This window comes from Mastigoproctus giganteus, chromosome 10 (genome assembly GCF_048544385.1).
Source record: "Mastigoproctus giganteus isolate SK-2022 chromosome 10, ASM4854438v1, whole genome shotgun sequence".
NCBI classification, from domain to species: domain Eukaryota; kingdom Metazoa; phylum Arthropoda; class Arachnida; order Uropygi; family Thelyphonidae; genus Mastigoproctus; species Mastigoproctus giganteus.
Genome location: NC_143584.1, coordinates 193,916,736 through 193,937,813, shown reverse-complemented (window position 1 = coordinate 193,937,813; position 21,078 = coordinate 193,916,736). Strand labels below are relative to the sequence as shown.

The following is a 21,078-nucleotide window of genomic DNA, read 5'->3' as shown; positions in this document are numbered from 1 at the left end:
TTTTCAGTTTTAACAATTCAATCCTCCCCCATATCCACTTCATAATTGCAAGATAAAATTTTATATACAATGAAACCACAAATATGCCATTTAAAAATCCCTAACTTTTTGAAAGTTTTGCTTAAAAGAAAATAGAAATTACTCTGAAGACCCATATTTCATTGACTGCTGATATTTCAGGTGCTGTTGTAATTATAGTTTGATTTGAATTAATTATATGTGGTCTTATTTTATTATAATACAACCAGCAGAGAACTGCTATAACTTTGAGAACTATTGCTTCCCAGTGTAAATCAAACTCCATGATTTATGTCTCTCACAGATTAATGCTACTAGCAGCTGCTATTATTTGTAACATATCATATAGGCTTAAAATGTGCATTTTTTTTATTGTTTCTTATTATTATTTTTATTTATTTTTCATTTTGGAATATGACACCAGAAATCATTTCATTGTAAGTGGCGCCTCCGTAGCCAGGTGGGAAGGAGCAGCAGTGCGTAGCACACGCTTCTTGATTAAACCGCGGTTCGAGCCCGTCACCACCAAATACGGTGGATGCGGAAAGGTCAGGGAATGACCACCGCATATCCCGGAGCAATATGGCCTTAGTTGCTAATGCTCCTAAAAAGCAACTAACAAACAAACAAACAAACATTGTAAGTTTGGCAATTGAGGTGAGCATTATACAGTATTGCTCATCTTAATAAACTTACTCATAGCTGCTAATGCACCCCATGGGATGGTTTCCTGGGGGGGGATGACTTAGAGAACTAGAAAGGGCTCAAAGAAGGGCAGCCAGATTAGTGATGCATGCAACCAGCTGATATACTTGTGACGAATGGCTTAGGAGGTGTGGATTGCAAAGTTTGCCAACTAGACATGCAAGTGGAGATCAGATTGAAGTGGAGAATCTGTCTTTTTTGACTCAGTTTGATCCCTTCTGTCTTTTTGCAAAACCACTGTTTTTTCTCAGAATTTATTCTTAATTTCATTAAAGAATATTGCTGGGGTAAACACCAGAGAATAGTTTGCTAAAAGTGTTCAGTTAGCCATTAAATAAAATTAAAAAGCAAACTTTATTTTGAAGGTTTTCATTTCCAGTCAATGGCCCAAGGATGATACCCTCTCTCAGTTTAGAAAGCAATAAAGATTAATAAAAGAACTTAGTTTATTAAAAACTAATACTAAGAATAAATAAATGCACAAGGCATAATAGACTACTAATTGGAAATTCACTACAGAACCATCAATGATATTTCACAATACTTTGTTCATAGTAGTGAACTACAACAGTAGTATGGGTGACATTGATTTAATTGTATCTCATATTGTGACTTCACAAGAGTTACCATGGTATTGCATTACCTCGAATGAGTAACACTTCACCAGTGGATACAACTGTTGTTACTTATTCTCAGCAAATACCACCTCCCAGATGGCACCGTTTCAAGGCTTATTGACCTATCATCAGTGGCGGGGTAGGTACCCTGGTGTTGCAATCATGCCAACCCAGTTATGAAGTATAACTTGGTGCTACCATCCAGACAGTGCCGTCTGGGTGGTGGTGTCCACTGAAAATAAGTAACAGTAGTCTTCATTGGTGAAGCGTTACTTATTCGAGGTAGTGCAATATCATGGTAACTTGTTGTGAAGGTAGTCACAATATGAGATACAATTAAATTGATGCCACTCATACTACTGTTGTAGTTCACTGCTACAAACGAAGTATTGCAAAATATTGCTGATTGTTCTGTAGTGAATTTCCAATTCATAATGTATTATGCCTTGTGTGGTTTTTTTTTTTTTTTTTTTCTCTTAGTATTATTACTATTTACACCATTTAGCATCTCTCATATTGTGGAGTTATACTTCATAACTGGGTTAGCATGATTGCAACACCAGGGTACCTACTCATCCATCGATGATAGGCCAACAATCCTTGAAGCGGTTCTGTCTGTCTCTCTGTCTGGGTGGTGGTACCTGCTGAAAATAAGTAGCAATAGTCTTCTCCATTGGTGAAGCATTACTTATTCAAGGTACTGTTGTTATGTTATTTGGTTTTTAGGAGCATTAGCAACTAAGGCCATATTGCTTCGGGGATATGCGGTGGTCATTCCCAGACCTTTCCCATCCTCCATATTTCGTGGGATCACGGGCTCGAACCCTGGTCTAATCAAGAAGCATGTGCTATGCACTGCTGCTCCTGCCCACCTGGCTACGGAGGCACTGAGGTTGTGCAATATCATGGTAACTCATTGTGAGGAAGTAGATATGAGATGCAGTTAAATCAACGTCACTCATACTACTGTTGTAGTTCACTACTACAAAGTATCATTAAATATCAGATAGTTCTGTATTAAAACTAATATAATTAAAGATCTATTTTCAAAGAAAATATTTACAGGAACCGTTAACCTTACATATTCTTGGCAATGAAGCAAATTTCGAGGAACTGTTTAATTATTTGAAACACAAATCTGTATAATAGACTGATCATAGTGACAAGCAAATCATGAACAGGCACAATATGGCCCAAGAGGCCCTTGTGCCAAAAAAATACCCAAATCCAACAACAATCAAAGAAAATAAATTACACGTTTTCAACTCCTAACTCACATTGCCAATAATTGAGAAATATGAGCAAAACAAAAAAAAACCCTGCTCCTCCCTATCATTAAATTTGCTAATTTAGGGAGTAATTTAGTGATTGACGAGAAAGGCCAGTGAGAGAAGTATGTTTTAAAGTAAAAAAACATTTGATACGGTAAAACTTGAACTTTAGCTGTTTTTTTTGCATACAATAAAAAAAAGTGTTAGTGAAAAGTAACACGTACACATGATCCAATCAAGTTCAGATATTCTATACACTCATAGCAGAAGCTGGCTGCCAAACTAAGTTGTGGACTTATACGACAACCAGCTGACTTTTCTACATGAATTCTTGACACAAAAGTATGCTTCCTTATGGTAGTCTAAAGTCTGCTGGCTCCAAACAGAATTCGTAGATACCAAGTTGCTTATTATTGGAATCATTAAGTTAAATATTATTTACCTTCAATTTAAATATAATTGAATTTTGATAACCAGTTCACCATTGAATAAAGCTATTCAGAAAGCTTTTTATTTATTATTTTATTATTATTTTTTTAATGTGGTCAATTTTGCAAAGGGGTGAAAAAAAAGTTTAGTACTTGTCAGTATCATTGAATTTAAAGAAATAGATATTTTGCAAATCAGTTGCCATTTTCAATGAGAACCAACCAGATGCTATTATTAAAGAATTGGTATACAATAGTCCTTGGCCAGGAAACTGACAAATGTATAAAATTGCATGAAATATAATAGGTTATCTCATATTCTTGGCATCTAATAATTCCTCACAGCAGTGTTAGAGAATATTCAACCAGGTAGGTGGGGAGGAAGATACTTAATTTAGATTTCTAGTGTAGTTTTGGAAATGCTATTGACAGCTGAGTCCGAACAGCAACACAGTTATAAGCAAAACTTTTACTCAACAGTGAAGCAATCGTAATCAGTTGATGTCTAAAAGACAGTCCAAACAGAAATTCAAAGACAGGAAAAATGCTAGCTAAGCTATTGTTTTAGCTCATACAATACTGGCAAGCAGTATTGTAATATATTTTATCAGTGAAATTTAAATTCTAGTGCAGTGTTGGAGTTTAAAAAAAAGTTTTTCTGCTTTTTGGGGGAAACTCCCCTTTTTGCAAAAAAAAAAAAAATTCCTCCCTACAAATATCCAATCTCTAGTTTTTAAAAAGTCAAAATTTTACAGATATATATTTTTAATTGATTGATGTAAAAAATTTGGCTTCGTTGCATCATTTGGCATTATAACACTAATACTAAAAGTTTATATGATATACAGTTTGAATAGCAACAGAACCAGCACCAGCCACCAGTTCTAATTATTAGAAAGCAGAGACAACATGGATGAATTTATCACACCAAGCTATCTATCCACCACAGAGGTTGCCTTCATCACATTTACAGTTTTATAATAATTATTAAGTCTAATGTGACAAAGACAAGCTCTGCTGTGACTCCCCCTCCCCACTTGAAATGAAAGAGATGCTATAATTCTCAAAATGGGACCATTGCACCATTCCACTAGAATATGACAATCTCTTTATAGTGATTGCTGTTTGGCACACCTTACTGACATTGCAGCTGTACAGTATTGAGTTTTGAAATTCTAGCAGTGATTAAGTCCCAGTGATCTGACATTTATGAGTTTTACTATATTTGTGGTATGTGGTTACACTTGTTTTTGATTACAGTGAATTCTCACATACACTGGCAATGGCTGATTTATTGTTATATGAAAATTTTAAATGTAGCTAGTCTGCTCTTCATTAAGACATTACAAAATTGTAATATTGTATACACATAAATTTATAAGAAAGGTTTGCTGTAAACTAAAGGTTTATTTTCATAAATTGTTCTCCTTAGTAGTGAAAGCAGCCTACACAATGTTAAACAGGTAATATGGTATTTGTATTGTATGTGTAACAACCAGAACAAATCATTGTTCAGAACCATTATCATCATAAATCATTGTCCACAATCAAAAATGGTCTGGATAATGGACCAGACCATCTGCAAGAGTTATAAATGGAATATTCTAAATATTGAAGTGGCCTTTTTTGTTTTGTTTGTTTACTCCAAACCTTATACAGACAATAAACTAAATGAACTAAAGCACTATGATTAAAGTAGTTGCTGTGCCAAAGAATCAACATCAGCAACCTTCAAACAGTCGCTCTCTGTTATCAGAGAGGGAGTGTTTTTATTCTTTTGTACTTTGATATCCTATGTTGACATGTGGACTTAGGAGTGATACAAATTTTTATACTTTGTTTACATTAACTCTTCCGTCAATAGAATTTTGGCTGCTATGGGCAGTGACCCATATCAAATGCTGCTGAATTCTGGAATAATTTCAGCACAGCTGACTACATCAGATGCATAAAGTCATGTAAAAATTAAAGCTGTTTACTCAATTTCTGCTGGATGAAGCTGTAGGAGGAAGTAGTGAATGGTTTGATTAATTTCAGCACAGCATCTTATAGAAAACATAAGAATGGCCATGTTGAAGAGGAGGACATTGAAGAATTAGCTCAGGCCATCAGGAAGAAGTAACAGATTTATAACTGAACAAGCACCAATCTGTTGGTGTATTTTTCTTGAATGATGATGAAGAAGCAGTTAGTAATTGTAAATTATAAATAGAATTTAACAGTTGTGGAGAGAATCATTAAATATCAGAAAGCAACTGACTTCAGAAGTTGTCACTTATGCACATAATACACAATGGCACACCTTAAAAACATTAAGAAAAATAAGCCTCTTTGAGCCACTGGATAACTGCTTAAGGTCCATGCTTATTGATAAAATAGTGAATAAGTGAATGAATTGAGTCAGTAACTTTTTTATTCTTTTGTAATTTGATATCCTATGTTGGTGTATTTTTCTGAAATAAAGGGTGTTGCTCCTGTTTTTGGAAAAAAAAATTATATCAGCATTATGTAACCTGTCTCCCCCTCCCTCCATAAGAAAAATCTTTCCCATATTTGTCAGAAGAATTTTTTCGCAAATATGAATGAAGCATTTATTATATATTAAAATGCCTTGGTCTCTTGTCATTCTTTCATCCATGTTGTATTCTTGTTTGTTTTTAGCTGTTTCCAGTTTGACAAAGAGACCTAGGCACACTAAATATATATATATATATATATATATATATTATTGCACTGATCATCTTGAAATCCAATGTAGATTTTTTTTTATTCCTTTCAAATTCTATAAAACAGCTGAGTCAGAAGAGAAAATCAATATACATGGATAGTATATCATACTTGTCTGTTTAGCTTAGTTCTTGTCCATTCAAAGTTAAGCACAGTAAGTCTTTCGGAGGGTGATTACATAGATACAGATTCACTTCCACTTCAATTCAATTTCCCCACCACCCCTACAGTTTGTGACTCATTCATGTTGTACAGTAAAACTATACCACAGTATAAGAGAATGGGTTTTTATTAAAGAGGTTAGTCTGTTATTAATAAATTCAAAAATAAATGACAATGCTCTTTTATAGTGTCCATTTTTTTTTTAGAGGTCAAGAGTGAAAATACAAGGAATATCCTTGTTGATACCAACTAGGCGAAAAATGCAACTTAATTTTAAAGTAATAAAATGAAAGCGGAAAAGAAAGAAAATGCTAAAAACCAGTGAAACATTCTCTTTGCAGGTTTAGGGTTTCCAAAAATGAAAAATTAGAATGAATAGTCAAATTTTTCAGAAATGAAACTACATAGCAACAGCGAGGCATTCTCCTTGAAATGTCTCATTTCATTTATTTTACTCTCCGAATTTCATTTCAGTTTTTGACAGCTTTAGCCAGTCAAGCCTCACTGGCTGTACAGGGTTTTAACTTCTAAAAAATTTTCTTCAATTCATTCTAGTTTTTCATTTTTGGAAACCTTAAATCTGCAAAGAGACATACCATCTTGCTGGTTTTTTTTCTTTCTGGTGTTTTCCTATTACTCTTTTACTATATAGACTTTATTTTACTACTTAATTTTGTCTCATTTCCTGTCTGGTCAGTATAAACAAGAATACAGGAGGCCCTCGTTATAACGCGGTTCGCTCTACGCTGATTTGCTATAATGCTGTTCTTATATTATAACCCATATCTCACTCTAATGCTGTCACAAATCACTATAATGCTCTTTTACCAGTGTACAGATTAAATTTTTGGCGTGTTTAACAAAAACGTTTCATCTGATGTCGATAGCTTGAAAATGAATATCAAAACAGCATTAAAAAGTTTCCCACGCAGCTTGTTACTTGGTTCTGAGATCAACATTTTAAAAAATGATCAAGTATATTGCTTGTAATATTTGTGTTATATGCATTTATCCGAAGTCTAGTCATCACTCAGTACAGTGTTAGGTAATGGACAATTTACTCGAACATTGTATAATAATTAATGCAACACAGTTACATTTTCGGATAAGAATAATGGCGGATAAGAATTAAAAAGCAATAACATCTGGATGTGGTACGAAGCCTACTAAGGTAAGAAAATGACTGGATTTGAAAATTAAATTATACGTTTTGAAGCAAACTGATTCTGTTCAATGACAGGTGGATGTGTGCAATCATTTAGGACTGGCAGATTTGATTGTAAGAACAATTATAAAAAATAAAGAATTAATTTTAGCAGCGGGAAAGACAGTTGTTTCACTGCAAGCAACTAAATTGGTTGTGGCTAAGCTGCCTATTATAATTGAAATGGAGAGACTTCTATATAATTTTATTGAAGATAATATCCAATGCCAATTCCGTTAAGTTAAATATTATTAAATAAAAAGCGATTAGCCTATATGATGATCTGAAGAAAGCTCACCTATAAAAGAAAAAAAGTGGAACCATTTAAAGCTAGTAAGGGCTGGTTCAATAGATTTAAAATTCAGGGAGAAGCCATATGTGCAGATCAAGGAGCCGAACCTTTCAAAAAATAACTTCTTAAAATCATTGAAGAGAGTTGTTATATTTCTCAACAAGTTTTTAACATAGACGAAACAGGACTTTTTTGGAAATGAATGCCTAAAAGAAGTTTCATATCGAAAGAAGAAAAAAACATACCAGGCTTCAAAGTGGCAAAGGATTGGTTTACTTTATTGTTGAGTGGTAATGCTCCAGGGGATTTTAAAATAAAACCCCTCTTAGTTTACTAGGAAGAGGGCCAAAGTACAACCCAAAATCGACCAAAGATACAAAAACTCAACAGCCCAGGATCATGATTAATAGATACATTATTTTAATTGGCATTTTAAACTTGCCACATAATTATATACGTATGTAACGGAGAATATTTTATATGTATAGATTTTTAATATTAAATATTTTGACCGACATTTGGCGTATTTTCACTGCTGTTTATTATTTGTGAGTTGTGGTGATACAGACCACGACTCACAAATACATATATTACATTACAGGAATACGGTGCTCACCTAGTTCTCTGTTTTTCTGGAACGAATTATCAATGTTAAGTGGGGGTCACCTGTATTGTGTACAATTCTGTTAGCTGAAGTTATATAATGTCTGAAGATTTTGATTGCATGCTGCTAGTGAGTTCCAAACAGCACTTAACTTGTCTTGAGGGAGGGGAATTGTATAACATCCATGAATAAATTAGGATGCAGTATATTTGAATGTGCTTATATTGAACAGATTTGTACTTGAAAACTGTTTAGTGCAAAGATGAATTTTTTAAAAGTCTGAAACAAATAGTTGATCTTGATTTTGTTAGTTTCATTGTTAGCATAGAAAGAAAGATAATTTGTCTTCCGAAAAAGTTTCAGTTGAAAAGATATTGAAGGTTTTAAGTCATTATGCATTTAGAAACAATCCCTCTCTTTATAAATTCATTATTTTAAGTAAGAATATCCCCGATTAATATAAGTCTGCAACTAGGCAGTGAACTAGTTTCTTGTTACTAATATTTCTTATTGGTTTGAGGTTGGCAAGAATGAATATCAGCGAAGACCCGACCAGATTTCATAGAATACTGTTTATTTATTATTATTTTTTTTTAATGCACTTTGCACAGCTACTATCAACATCCCCCCCACCCACAGAAAATCACATCAAATTAGTGTGGTTATTCTTGGAGTAATGCTGACTGAAGCACAGACACAGTCAAAGTTAAACATTTTTCTGTTTTGAAAACCTTTAGCCACAGAATTCTGCTTACAGCAAAATACATTGAAAATCACATTGTAATAACCCCCACCCTCCATTCTTTCTCAGCTTCAAAAGTGTGCTGATTTTTCACTCATTTAATATTTGACTTTGCTTGGTATGCTATTAAGGTATCTATCTTTCTACAGACTGTACCAAGTCAATCATTAGGCAAAGAATGATGCAGAATTACTGAACAGTCCATTAATAATGCTTAGTTTTACTGATTCTTTGTCTGTTATGTGTGTGTGCCGTCTTGTATTTTGATTGATACTTGTTGAACTTCATTTTTATTGTGGAATTCTTTTATGTGGGGTAGGAGTGAGGCACAAGAAATAACAGTATATTAGATTAATTAGTGAAATGTAATGAGTGACTAAATTTCACTAGTTAATGTGATTTCAAGTAAGAATAAACTAAATAGGTGAAAAGTAGCATATAACTGGTGGCAATCATGAAAACTTAATAGCATGAGTAACCAAATTGAACACAATCAGAATGGCCCTGTTCAATGGAGAGAGAGAGAGAGATGTCTTGGATTTACTGAAAGTTATTGCAAGTTACAGCTGGGTGAATAGTGTTTTTAAAATTCAACAGTGCTTCAAAGATGGTAGGGGGGACAGGATCAAAATGACTTCCACGTGGGTGCCTATAGGTTAAAGACAACTTACAGAAATGAATAAAATATATTAAATATGTTGAAAACTAAATTAAGATTTCATTGTGTACAGATAAGTATTGTTTAAAAAGAAAGTATTTCAAAAGTTGGAAATTTATATTTGTGTTTAGAACTTATATGATAATCCATTGTTAACTGCGCCTTCTTAAAATTATTTTTACTACATTAATTAGTGAAAGCTTACTTACAGAATGCATATTTTAGAACAAAATTAAAGCTAATTCAATTTTTGATTAGGGTAAAAAGAAAGGCCAAAAAAGTGGCCGAAACAAGAAGTCAAATAAGAATAAAAACAACCAAAGGAAAAACAATAAAAAATCAAATGTTCCTCATACGGGAAATGATCTTTCAGCAAAAATTTATTCTACCATGGAGAAACATAAAGAGGTAGGTACTAATATTTATTCACTTGGTATATATCATTAATAGACATCAGATAATATGCACTGCAATTTTTACATTTATTAATTGTTTCTTATAATTTATTGAACCACAATTTCTTTGTATTCAGTATGTTAAAATGATAAAACTGTTTATGAAAAATTAATAACAATGACATTAAAAGTTCAAATATGATGACATTTCTTTTTCGGAGGCGAAACAAAACCATCAGATCATTATATACATTGTGAGTTTTCAAATATTTCAAACTCACACCTGGCATAATGTCTGTTACAAGTCACTGGGCTTTATTTGAAAATATGAACTTTTGAAGCCTCTGCATGAAATGGAAGTTAGTTTCCTTTTCCATTTATAAATTCATCAGTTTTCCTTAAAGTATGAAATACTGTTCTTTTCTAAAACATTCTATTTTCTTCTTATTTCTTCTATGCCTTCAGGCATGGTTGAAATTTGCAATTCAAGTTTTTCCATCTCTTCAATTGTACTGTTCAAAGAAAATCCCCATGTTTCAATTTTGGTTATACAGCTAGGTAACCAGCTGAAATGAGTCTGGAGTAACAATAAATATTTTCTAGCCATAAAATCAAAGTGTCTTAGCACTACCAACAGCTTCTGAATGCACACAAACCTGAGTTATACATTTTTATATTTTAAATATATTTTTTTTTTAGTGGAGGGAAACCCCCACACCCCATTCTTCAGCATTTTTGATTCATTTTCTATTAATAAAAAATTTTTTTAGCTGTCTTCAATTGTCCATGCAAAAAACATGGTGATGTTAAGTCAACACCAACCTTAGATAATGTTTGACCTTGACTTTTATTATTTATTGTCATACTAAAAGCCAATTTCACAGGAAACTGTGAAAATGGTATAGAAAAATACTGTAGTACTGTATAGAAAAATTAAGTTATATTCCCCTTCGTTTGAATACATATGAATCCGTGGAATATATGCTTTTGATCCAGTTTTGTCACCTTTGACATTTTCACAAACCAAAAATTTCTTCCTTATTTCCATTACACATAGTCTTGTGATATAAAAGTAGTCTTTCATTTTTTGTACCTTTCCTTTCTTAATTGTGAAGCCTTTAATTTATTATTTTCATATTTTTCAATAATTTTGTTTTCTTCAATATCAGGATTTTTAAGTGCTGCTTCATACTCAAGATCTTTTCTTTTCTTCTCAGCCGTTCTGATACGATCTTTCTATTACTTCCATTATCAACAACATTGCTAATAGCTGAAGAAACCTATGAAAAAATTCAATTGTTGACACATGTAAAATTCTAAAAATTAAAAACTATATGTAAAATTCTTTGTATGGTAGTCCATACTTTGTAGGAGTCATATTGCTTTTCTTTTTCAATTATTTTTACTTTATTTTCAAATTTCTACTCTTACACAGCTTTGGACAAGTTTAGATAAGCAGTCCTTTGATGCATGGCCAGGTGTCCCCTGACGAAAAACGTGATCATCTATCAACTTTTATTTTTATTGACATTGGATTTAAATGTATTTTTGCTCCATTTCCCCTTTATTGAACTATAGCTAAATTTATCCACCATTATCTGATGCCAGCTACCGTTATTTTATTTTACACTGCACTTCCCTTAAATATATTTCTTTTGTTTCAGCTATTACTTCTTTTTGGCTTTCCATGTGACTCATATCTACATTTTTATATTTATTATAATGTGCACGCGCACACACACACACACACCTGCATGCTTTGGTGCATTTGACATATTCAGTCTATTTTTATTTTCCCTTTATTTCCACTGTTTTTAACTAGTACTATATTTAATATTTTATATATACTGTGTATAATGATCTGACGGTTTTGTTTCGACTGCGAAAAAGAAATGTCATCATATTCAAACTTTTAATGTCATTGTAGAGAGTAATTATTACAATTTTACTTACAATATTTTACTACGTCTTAAAAACTACATCATCCAAATATTTTCCCTCTTCACTTTTCTGACACACTCATGTAGCCTCACTCTGAAGTTTGTCATTGCTCACCAGGTCATTTTGTGTGGTACGGCTGTGATTTCTCTTTGGCTAGCATCCTTGAGTTCATCAATAGAAGTCAGTCTGCTTTTAAACACTTCGTTTTTGAGGTAGCCCCAAAGTAAGACATCGCACACTGCAAGGTTGGGCGATTGCGCCAGCTATGGAAGGTTGTCATGATGTGAAATGAGAAACCCAGGGAAGAATTCTCTGACAACATCCACAGAAGCTCTAGCTGTATGGGTGGTAGTGCCATCTTGTTGGAACCAAATGGACCGATCTCCAAATTTGTTGAACTTCGGTCTTAAAAAGTTACACAACATTTGCACATATCAATTCAAAGTCACTGTCGCCACATGATTGTCTTACTCAAAAAAGTACAGCCCTGCGATTCCATAGTTTAGAATTGCGCACCAAGCAGTCACACACTCACTGTGAAGTAGACGTTGATGAAGTTCCCACAGGTTAGTGTTGGACCAATAATGAAAATTTTGCTTATTTATACATCCTGATAGGTTAAAATGAGCTTCATCACTGCAAAGAACAGTGGCGCGCGCGGCTTCAATGTTTTCGAGAATGGCCTCACAAGCTGCTCTGTGGGAAACAGTCATTTGCATTTAACTCCTGTACAACCATCATTTTGTATGGATGAAACTTCAGATCTGCATGTAAAATTTGCCTTGCACTTCGATCTGAAATCCCTAGCGCTTGAGCATGCTTTGCGGCTGAACGATGTGGAGAATGCCTTGCGGCTAACCTGATGGCTTCAATGTTTTCGGGCGTTCTTACACTAAGTTTTCGTCCAGGAGATTTCTTTTTCAAAGCCGAACCTGTATTTCTGAAATTATTTACCCACAGCAATATTGTATTCCTACTGGGAACACCCACATTTTGATCTAAGTTAGTCTTCGAAATAAACGCTGCATTACAACAACAGAAGGCACCTCCATAGCCAGGCGGGCGGGAGCAGCAGTGCATAGCACATGCTTCTTGATTAGACAGGGGTTCAAGCCCGTGACCACCAAATACAGAGGATGCGGAAAGGTCAGGGAATGACCACCTCATATACCCAGAGCAATATGGCCTTAGTTGCTAATGCTCCTAAAAACCAAATAACAACAACAACAAAATCATTACTTTAGAAATACGTTTCAATAGCGAAAGCTCGGTGTTCACCTGACCACGCCATGTTGGGAACTGAAATGGTATACGTAGCACTAATCATCACTACCTCACCCCTCAACACACAATAGTACCTACGTTACAACATTTACAAAACTGAAAGATTATTCGTCTGTGTGTGTAATTAAAATTCATTAATTATATTTATCTTAAGTGGTAGTAGTGGGACGATTTGCTAACGCTATGCCCGTACTGCCCTCTATAACCTAATTTTTGTCTATATAATCTGATTCAACATTCATTTCATTAATGGTGCAGTGCTTGTATCTGTCCTATTTTATATTTTTCACTGCACAAGGACCACCATTATTCAAATCCTCTGCATTGGTAGTTTGATCCATTGATCAGATGAGGGACTGATCTTTCGATTGGCTCGCCTTTGCAGCGATTTTTCTAATGTTCTAAATGCAGTGATTCCCTGACCATTATTGGCCTTGTGGTCCTCCGTCGAAATGGGCATATAATGGTCAGTCAATTTTATTTTGTATTGTAGTTATTTTCTGTCTATCGTTCATATTTCACAAAATTCGAACCTGGTGCCTATGGGGGGGGGAGCATTAAATTCTCATTTAATTGGTTTTCCAAATTTATTTATCATTTGGGCTTTCAAGATTATTTTTGGAGCATTGCTTCTACAATGCCTTTAGTCTGTTACCTTTCTCCCCCTCCCTACTGGTTTGATATTTTCTATTTAGTGTAACTTATAAGTTAAACTAAATGCAACAAGGCATCATATGTTTAAGAGTATAAATAATCTATATAATATTGGTGGGAATACACCATAGATTACTCTTAAACAAAAAAACTACATTTGTAGTGTAAAAGGGCATCATTAATTTATCTGTATCTCATATTGTGCTCCTCTTCACTGTTAGTCTTCTCTTTTAGTGAAGCATTACTTATTCGAGGTAGTGCAATACATGGCAACTCATTGTGAAGGAGGAGTACAATATGAGATACAGATAAAATGATGCCCTTTTACACTACAAATGTAGTTTTTTTTTTTTGAGTGATCTATGGCATATTCACACCAATATTATATAGATTATTTAGTTTAACCTATTTTCACTCTACTGGTTTGCCATACTACTGGCTTAAATTTTGTCTTATATATACAGGGTGTCTCAAAAATATTGGTACAAATGTTTAGGGGAGGTAGGTAACATCTAAAGGAATGTGAATCGCATAGGAACCCATAACCGTAAACATCACGGGAAAGTAGTAGCAGAGGCACAAGAAGCAGAAATGACACAAGACAGTAATTAGTGAAAAACATTTATTTGACATAGTATTAACAATGGAGTACAAGATGGGTGCATTTCATGATGTTACAACAGATGCTCGAAGGTTCCACCATGAGACGTGATGCATGCATGACACCGACGCAGCATGGATTGGCGGACATGGTCAAACACAACTGGAGTTTCTTTGACAGTAGCAGCAGCGCAGACGAGTCTCGCCACAAGATCCATTTCTGTCTCCACAGGCAATTCATACACGATAGATTTGAGGGGGCCCCCCCACGGAAAGCAATCAAGGCTCAATAAATCAGGTGAGTGTGGGGGCCAGGAACGGGTCCACCACGGCCAATCCATCGACACCCAAAACACCTGTTCAAATGATTATGAACACACCTTCCATAATGGGCAGGTGCCCCGTCATGTTGAAACCAAATGTTGCATCTCACATTTGCTGGAACATCGTCAAGTAACTCTGGTAGAACTTGTTCAAGAAAGATCCGATATTTAGTGGAGTTCATGCGGGATGGTAACAGGTATGGGCCAACTAAGCAGCCACCGACCATACCTGCCCACACATTTATTGTGAAGCGACGTTGTGCCGCGTGGCGGCGCACATCGTGTGGGTTGTCGTGAGCCCACACATAGTATTGTTCTGATTGAATAAGCCTCACCCGTGAACAAAACATAGGCTGGAAAATTCAAGTGTTGTTGAACATTTTCTTGGAGAAACCACTGTGCAAAAGCCACACATGCAGGATGATCTTGGGGGAGCAGTAACTGAACCCTTTGGAAATGAAAGGGGGTGTAAAGAATCGTCATGCCAGACGCTGTACACTGCAACGAGACACTCCTGAGGCAATGGCACGTTTGCTGGTAGTAGGATTATTCTGGACGGCGTTCAAAACTTTGTTCCATGGCGGGAATTTGCGTCGAATGTGGTCTGCCCGCACTACTCCTGTTACCTCTAAATGACCCATAATCACACAAATTTTGATGCACACATGCAAACAAACGGTAGTCCAGTACATGCCTCTCTGGGAAGCGTTCTCCATAAATTCGTTGAGCGGCTCGTCCATTGCCCTCTGCTAATCCATACACTAGGTGCATGTCTGCCAGCTCACAGTTCGTATATCAATGCATGCTCTTCGTGCAGTGACTACTGCTTGAATGAGTAAACCAGAAATTTTCCCTTTTGCGAATTGATGAACAGCGGTGTGTACCAACTTACAGTGACGTTTCCGATCATGGGTTCCTATGCGATTCACATTCCTTTAGATGTTACCTACCTCCCCTAAACATTTGTACCAATATTTTTGAGACACCCTGTATATATTAAATGTAATATAAAATCATGAATATTAAACATGTAGTTTCAGTTGATGGATAAAAACAAATAAGCTAGGTATGACTAGTCTTTATCAGACTTTTCAATTCTTCCATACTTATATATATTTTTATTTATTTATTTCTAAATAAATAAATAGCAAGTTTATGTAACGTATGGTTTCTTGTTTTTAATTTATGATTTGCTGATAATAGTCCATTAGACCGAAACAACAGACTCAGAAATGAGGTTAAAAGAACTGATTAAAGCTTCAGACTGAATTGGCTTAGGAATAAACATTAATAAAATTAATGTTGAATGATGATGTAACATAATTTTTTTTATGTTAGAGAACAAAGAAATTGATGGAATGAATTCCCATATATCTGTCTTGGACAAATTATTAAAACTGATAACGACAGTCTGAAAATATCAAGCACACCACACCATTCCTTGTCAGTACAATTTCAGTTGGAGTGCTCACATTATTCTGGCCCTATGACGCTAGGCACTACATCATGGGGCAAGAATAATGTGGCTGTATGATATAGACCTTCTCACACAAGGTCTATATTATCTATGCAGACAATTTCAGATGGTTTGGGTTGATGCCCATGTAACTGCTACAAAGCATCTTAGTAGTTGGGTAATCATCAAGTGTTAACTGTGATGGGCAGGAGGTGGATGGGGACAACCTTGCCTTGGTATTGTTTGATGGTCTACAACTCTGATTTCTGTGAATGGTCTTAAGTTTCTTGGTACCGATTCCATAACCTGATGGTGACACTTCATGATACAGCTAGTCATACTGCAACTTGGTATTGACTGTTCCACCTCCAGTCTCTCAGTGGCTGTCCAAATGGTAGACTTGGGCAAATCCTTCTGAAATAACATTTTCAGATGCTTCACTATGATAACCAACAGGTATGCCTGAATTTGCATGCTCTCAGCCTGTGTTCAGTTAGGGAACTTAGTAAGTTACATCTGCATATCAGGCTAAGAATTGTTTGTGACTGTTGACACAGTAGATTGTTCAATGTATTGTGCAATGGATTGTTTTGAGTAGCATTCTTTTCCAATCAAAAATATTCAGTGAGCAGTTCAAAATTAATTGAAGAAAATACTGAGCACATTGAAATTCATACCGATGGCTTTTAGTATTATTTTAATATTTAAATTTGATGTTGGCTGTGCCCCACCACACACAGCAGTATATTCTAATTAATTAGAAAACAATATCTGAATAAGGATTACAGAACATGGTTAAAAGTTTTTATCCTTTTGTACTTTATTGGAGGAGGGAGTTTTGCGAAATGTTTGTGGCTGTGTAATGCAAACACACGGCACACCCATTTAAGATTATACCTTAGTTATATTTTGCTACACAATGCATGAATATTCTTTTCTATCATTCATAATCTAGTACTTGACTGATCCCTCTGAACTACAGTTGTTAATAGAAATAAAATATTCTCTGATTGTATTTTTCAGATATTTTTATTTGTATTTTCAGGTATTTTTTGTAATTCGTTTACATTCAGCACAAGCTGCAGCCAGCCTTACTTCAATTCAGGATCCTGATCCATTCATCAACTGTGATCTGATGGATGGACGAGATGCCTTTCTTACCATTGCACGGGAAAAACATTATGAATTTTCTTCATTGCGGCGAGCAAAGTATTCAACTATGGCCATGTTGTATGAATTACACAATCAGGGTCAAGATCGTTTTGTATATACTTGTAATCATTGCAAAACACATGTGGAGACAAGATATCACTGTACAGTATGTGATGTAAGTTTTGCTATTTTCTTATAAACATATTTTAGTTTAGATAATTAGCTTATTTAAAAATTACTAGTACTAATCATTTATTGTGTTATAGATCTCACACACACACAAGGTGTGGCAATTAAATTTCTGAATTGATGCAATAAAGAGAACACAGTGAAAGAGCCCAAAAATTGTTTCATTTTTATTCAAAGTATGACATTCAGTTCTGTCGTTACATTTTTCTTTATATCCTCACCATACTGAAATCTCTTTTCTCTGAAGGCAGTTTTCACTTTGAGAAAGAGGAAGTCTGCTGGTACTAGATTGTTGAGAGTAAGGTGGATGGTTGATCTGTATAATGTAATAGTTCATCAAAAATGTCTTCAAGTGTGGAACGGGCAGGGGTATTGTTGTGCAACAAGAACCAGCTGCCTTTTTCTTGAAATTGTGGCTTCACCTGGAAAACGTGCTTAAATAGTCTTTGAGGCACCTGTGTGTAGAACACAGCATTGACTTTTTCCCCTTCAGTTAAAAATTCCTTGTGAACGCACCATTTGTCAAAAGACATTAATATCAATATCACTTTGATCCTGGGCTTCTGTAAATGAAATGCTTTGGACTTTGGTGTGGATTTTGAAGTTCGCTGTATGCTCTGACACTTTGTCTCTGAGTTGTACCGAAACACCCAACACTCATCTCCAGTGACAATACAGTCAAAGAAATTAGAATTGCCTTGACAAGTCTGGGTGAAGTCTTTGCATGATAACACTTTTTTGTTGCTTCTGCTCATCCTTGAGGCAGTGCAGCACAAATTTGCACAGGCCTTCCTTTTCCCTAAATCTTCATACAAAATTTGATAAATTATCTCCTTATTCATTCTGAGGGTCAAACTCTTGGTGCAATTTCCCAAGCTTTTGCAACTCTCCTCATTTCAGGTGGTTTGGTTTACTGATGCCCACTGCTTGGGTCATTGCAAACATCCTCGCGTCTGTCTTTGAACTGCTTATACCATTCAAACACACAGGTACAACTTAACATTTCATCACCACAAATAGTTTTTAACATCCTATACACTTCTATTGCAGATTTTCCCAGCTTAAAGCAAAATTTGATATTCATTTGTTGCTCCATTACAAAATTGTGACATGGAACATTTCTCTGTACTGCCATCTGTTGGAGGAAGTTTGAATTACAACATACCACTTCCGTTTATTTTCAAATTCATCGAACATGACTGCAACAGCACCACTCTGGAAACTTTATTGTTACACCTTTTATTTTTATATTGGTAAGCCTAGTTTAATTAGATGATTTATACAATAGTGATACATGATCTGTTGAAATTAAGATCACAAACTTATTGAGATGATGAATTCCATAAAAGTTTGGAAATTGAGTTCTGCTATTTTTAAAAGAAAAATACTGTTGCACTTCAAGCTTTACTGGAGTTGATCTGAAAATTTGAGTTCTAAGTGGAATATTTCAGCATGAAAGTTCCGACACAGTTCATGGTGTGCAACCTTTTTTGTAAATCACTATATTGAAACTTTTGAGCTACAGTGCGGTCAGTCCATATATAGCTTACAGGATATATGGGCATTATCCTGTTCAGTGCATAGTTTTTTTTTTTTTCCTCCCTCTTTTTATACTATATTTTAAATGCAATATAGAGAATTAAACTTCAGATTTTATTAATGAACAATTTTTTTATCTGAAGTAGTTACAGGAGTAACAATTTAAAATATGTACAAATAGCAGCATTAAAAAAAATACAAATAAAATACAAAAAAAAAATACAATAAAGCGATTTAACCTTATATGGAATTTTGATTAATTCTGTGTGGTATGTAATGCTATATGGCAATATACTTTTGCTTCTTCAACAAACCAATGGGGTTGGTTTCTTGATGCTGATTGAGGTTGCACTAGTTCAGCAAGACTGAGAAACTTTTTTTTATCCAATAAAGGCAAAACATGTCCAATAAAGGACATTTTTTATCCAATAAGGGCAAGACGAGCCGCCAGAGCAGGACATGGAGTTTTGTCAATGATATATAGGAATTTTGCTAGCAAAGACAAGGAGGTGGTTATCCCTTTGTATAAGGCAGTGGTCAGGCCACACATTGAGTACTGCATATAGGTCCGGAGGCCTCATTTTAGGAAGGATGTAGAGTTGCCAGAACGAGTGCAGAGAAGGGCAACAAGATTGGCGAGAGGAACAAAGGGGTGCGCTTACGAAAAAAGGCTAAAATTCTGCAAGTTGCGGCATCTGGAGATTAGGCAGCTGTGAGGTGATCTGATTGAAGTGTATAAGGCCTTGAATGGTTTGAGCAGGCTCAATGCTCAAACTTTCCCAGAACCTGAGGGGACATAGATTCAAATTGAGGAAAGATAGTTGTAGGATAGATGTGCGGAAGTTTGCCTTTATCCAACAGGTAGTTGATTGCTGGAACATCCTTCCATCTGTTGTTGTGGAAGTTGATAGCTGAACTAGACAAACATTTGGAATGGGAAAGTGGTTTTTTTTTTTTTTTTTTTTTTTTTTTTTGCCGATGCAATGTACGCTTGCTTTGTTGCATCATATGCCTCAACTAATGCTAATGTCATCTGCATGGGAATTTAAAAAAATGAGGATGTATTAAGAAATATCTAATATGCGCTGTCCTAAAAAGTATTAGGACATCACAGAATGATCACATTCTTCTTTTGACATTATAACCCAGGGTGGGTCTTAGCCTTCTCAACGATGTTCCACCAGTAAGCCCTACCAGAAGTCAAACTTCTCCAACTTCTTATTCTTATGATCTTTAAGTCCTCTTCTATGTCATCCATCCATCTTTTCCGTGGTCTTCCTCTTGCCCTCCTCCCTGTAGGTTTCCATTTCATTATACTCTTAGTTGTTCTGCTGTCATCCATTCTCATAACATGTTCCAACCAGGCAAGACTCTGGCTTTTCGCAAATCTGACAATGTCTGCACCTTTGAATAAGATGGTCAAGTTCTCGGTTCATTCTGATCTTCCAGGATCCATCAATGTCTTGTATGGGCCCAAAAACTTTTCATAAAATTCTACGCTCAAACACTCAACTGCTCATCTTTACTCGTTAATGTCCAAGGTTCACAACTATATGTCACAACTTGTCTAATGAGACTTGTATATTCTTAATTTTAAATGTTTGTTCAATATTCTGGACTTCATTAGATTTTCATGTGCATAGAAACATCTTTTTCCACTCAGAATACGGGACTTAATTTCATTAGTAATAGAGTTGGACTTGTTTATCTGTGAGCCTAGATGGATGAAATTTTGAAAATGCTCAAACGAGAAGCTGCTGGTTCTTAAATTTTCCATGTTATCTGCTGTTCTTCAGACTTCCATATATTTTGCTTTGCTTCATTTATCCTAAGTCCTTCTTTGTGCTTCTCTATCCAGCCTAGCCACTGTTTCCTCCAGTGCTCCTTTAGTCCTACTGATAATAGCGACATTGCCAGCATGTGCACAGACCTGCACTGTCTTTGTTCCTATGTGTGCAGTCACTTCTAATTTTCTGACAGCTGCCTCTAAAACCAAGTTAAATAATGCAGCAGAGAGTGCATCGCCTTGTCTAACACCAGTGTTAATGTCAAAGGGCGTCATCAACTCATCAATTCTCACCACTGCCTTAGAGCCAGCCAGGGTTGCTTTTATGAGC

General features: G+C 35.2%; 1 protein-coding gene across 1 annotated transcript in view; it reads left to right on the top strand.

The window, feature by feature from the left end:
* Positions 1-21,078, top strand: part of LOC150079691 (histone lysine acetyltransferase CREBBP-like) — a 487,331-nt gene that overhangs the window by 444,353 nt on the left and 21,900 nt on the right. The window contains exons 26-27 of the mRNA XM_090384101.1: positions 9,687-9,836; positions 17,127-17,408. Of these exons, the coding sequence (XP_090240227.1) occupies positions 9,687-9,836; positions 17,127-17,408 (432 nt within the window). The remainder of the gene's footprint in view (positions 1-9,686; positions 9,837-17,126; positions 17,409-21,078) is intronic.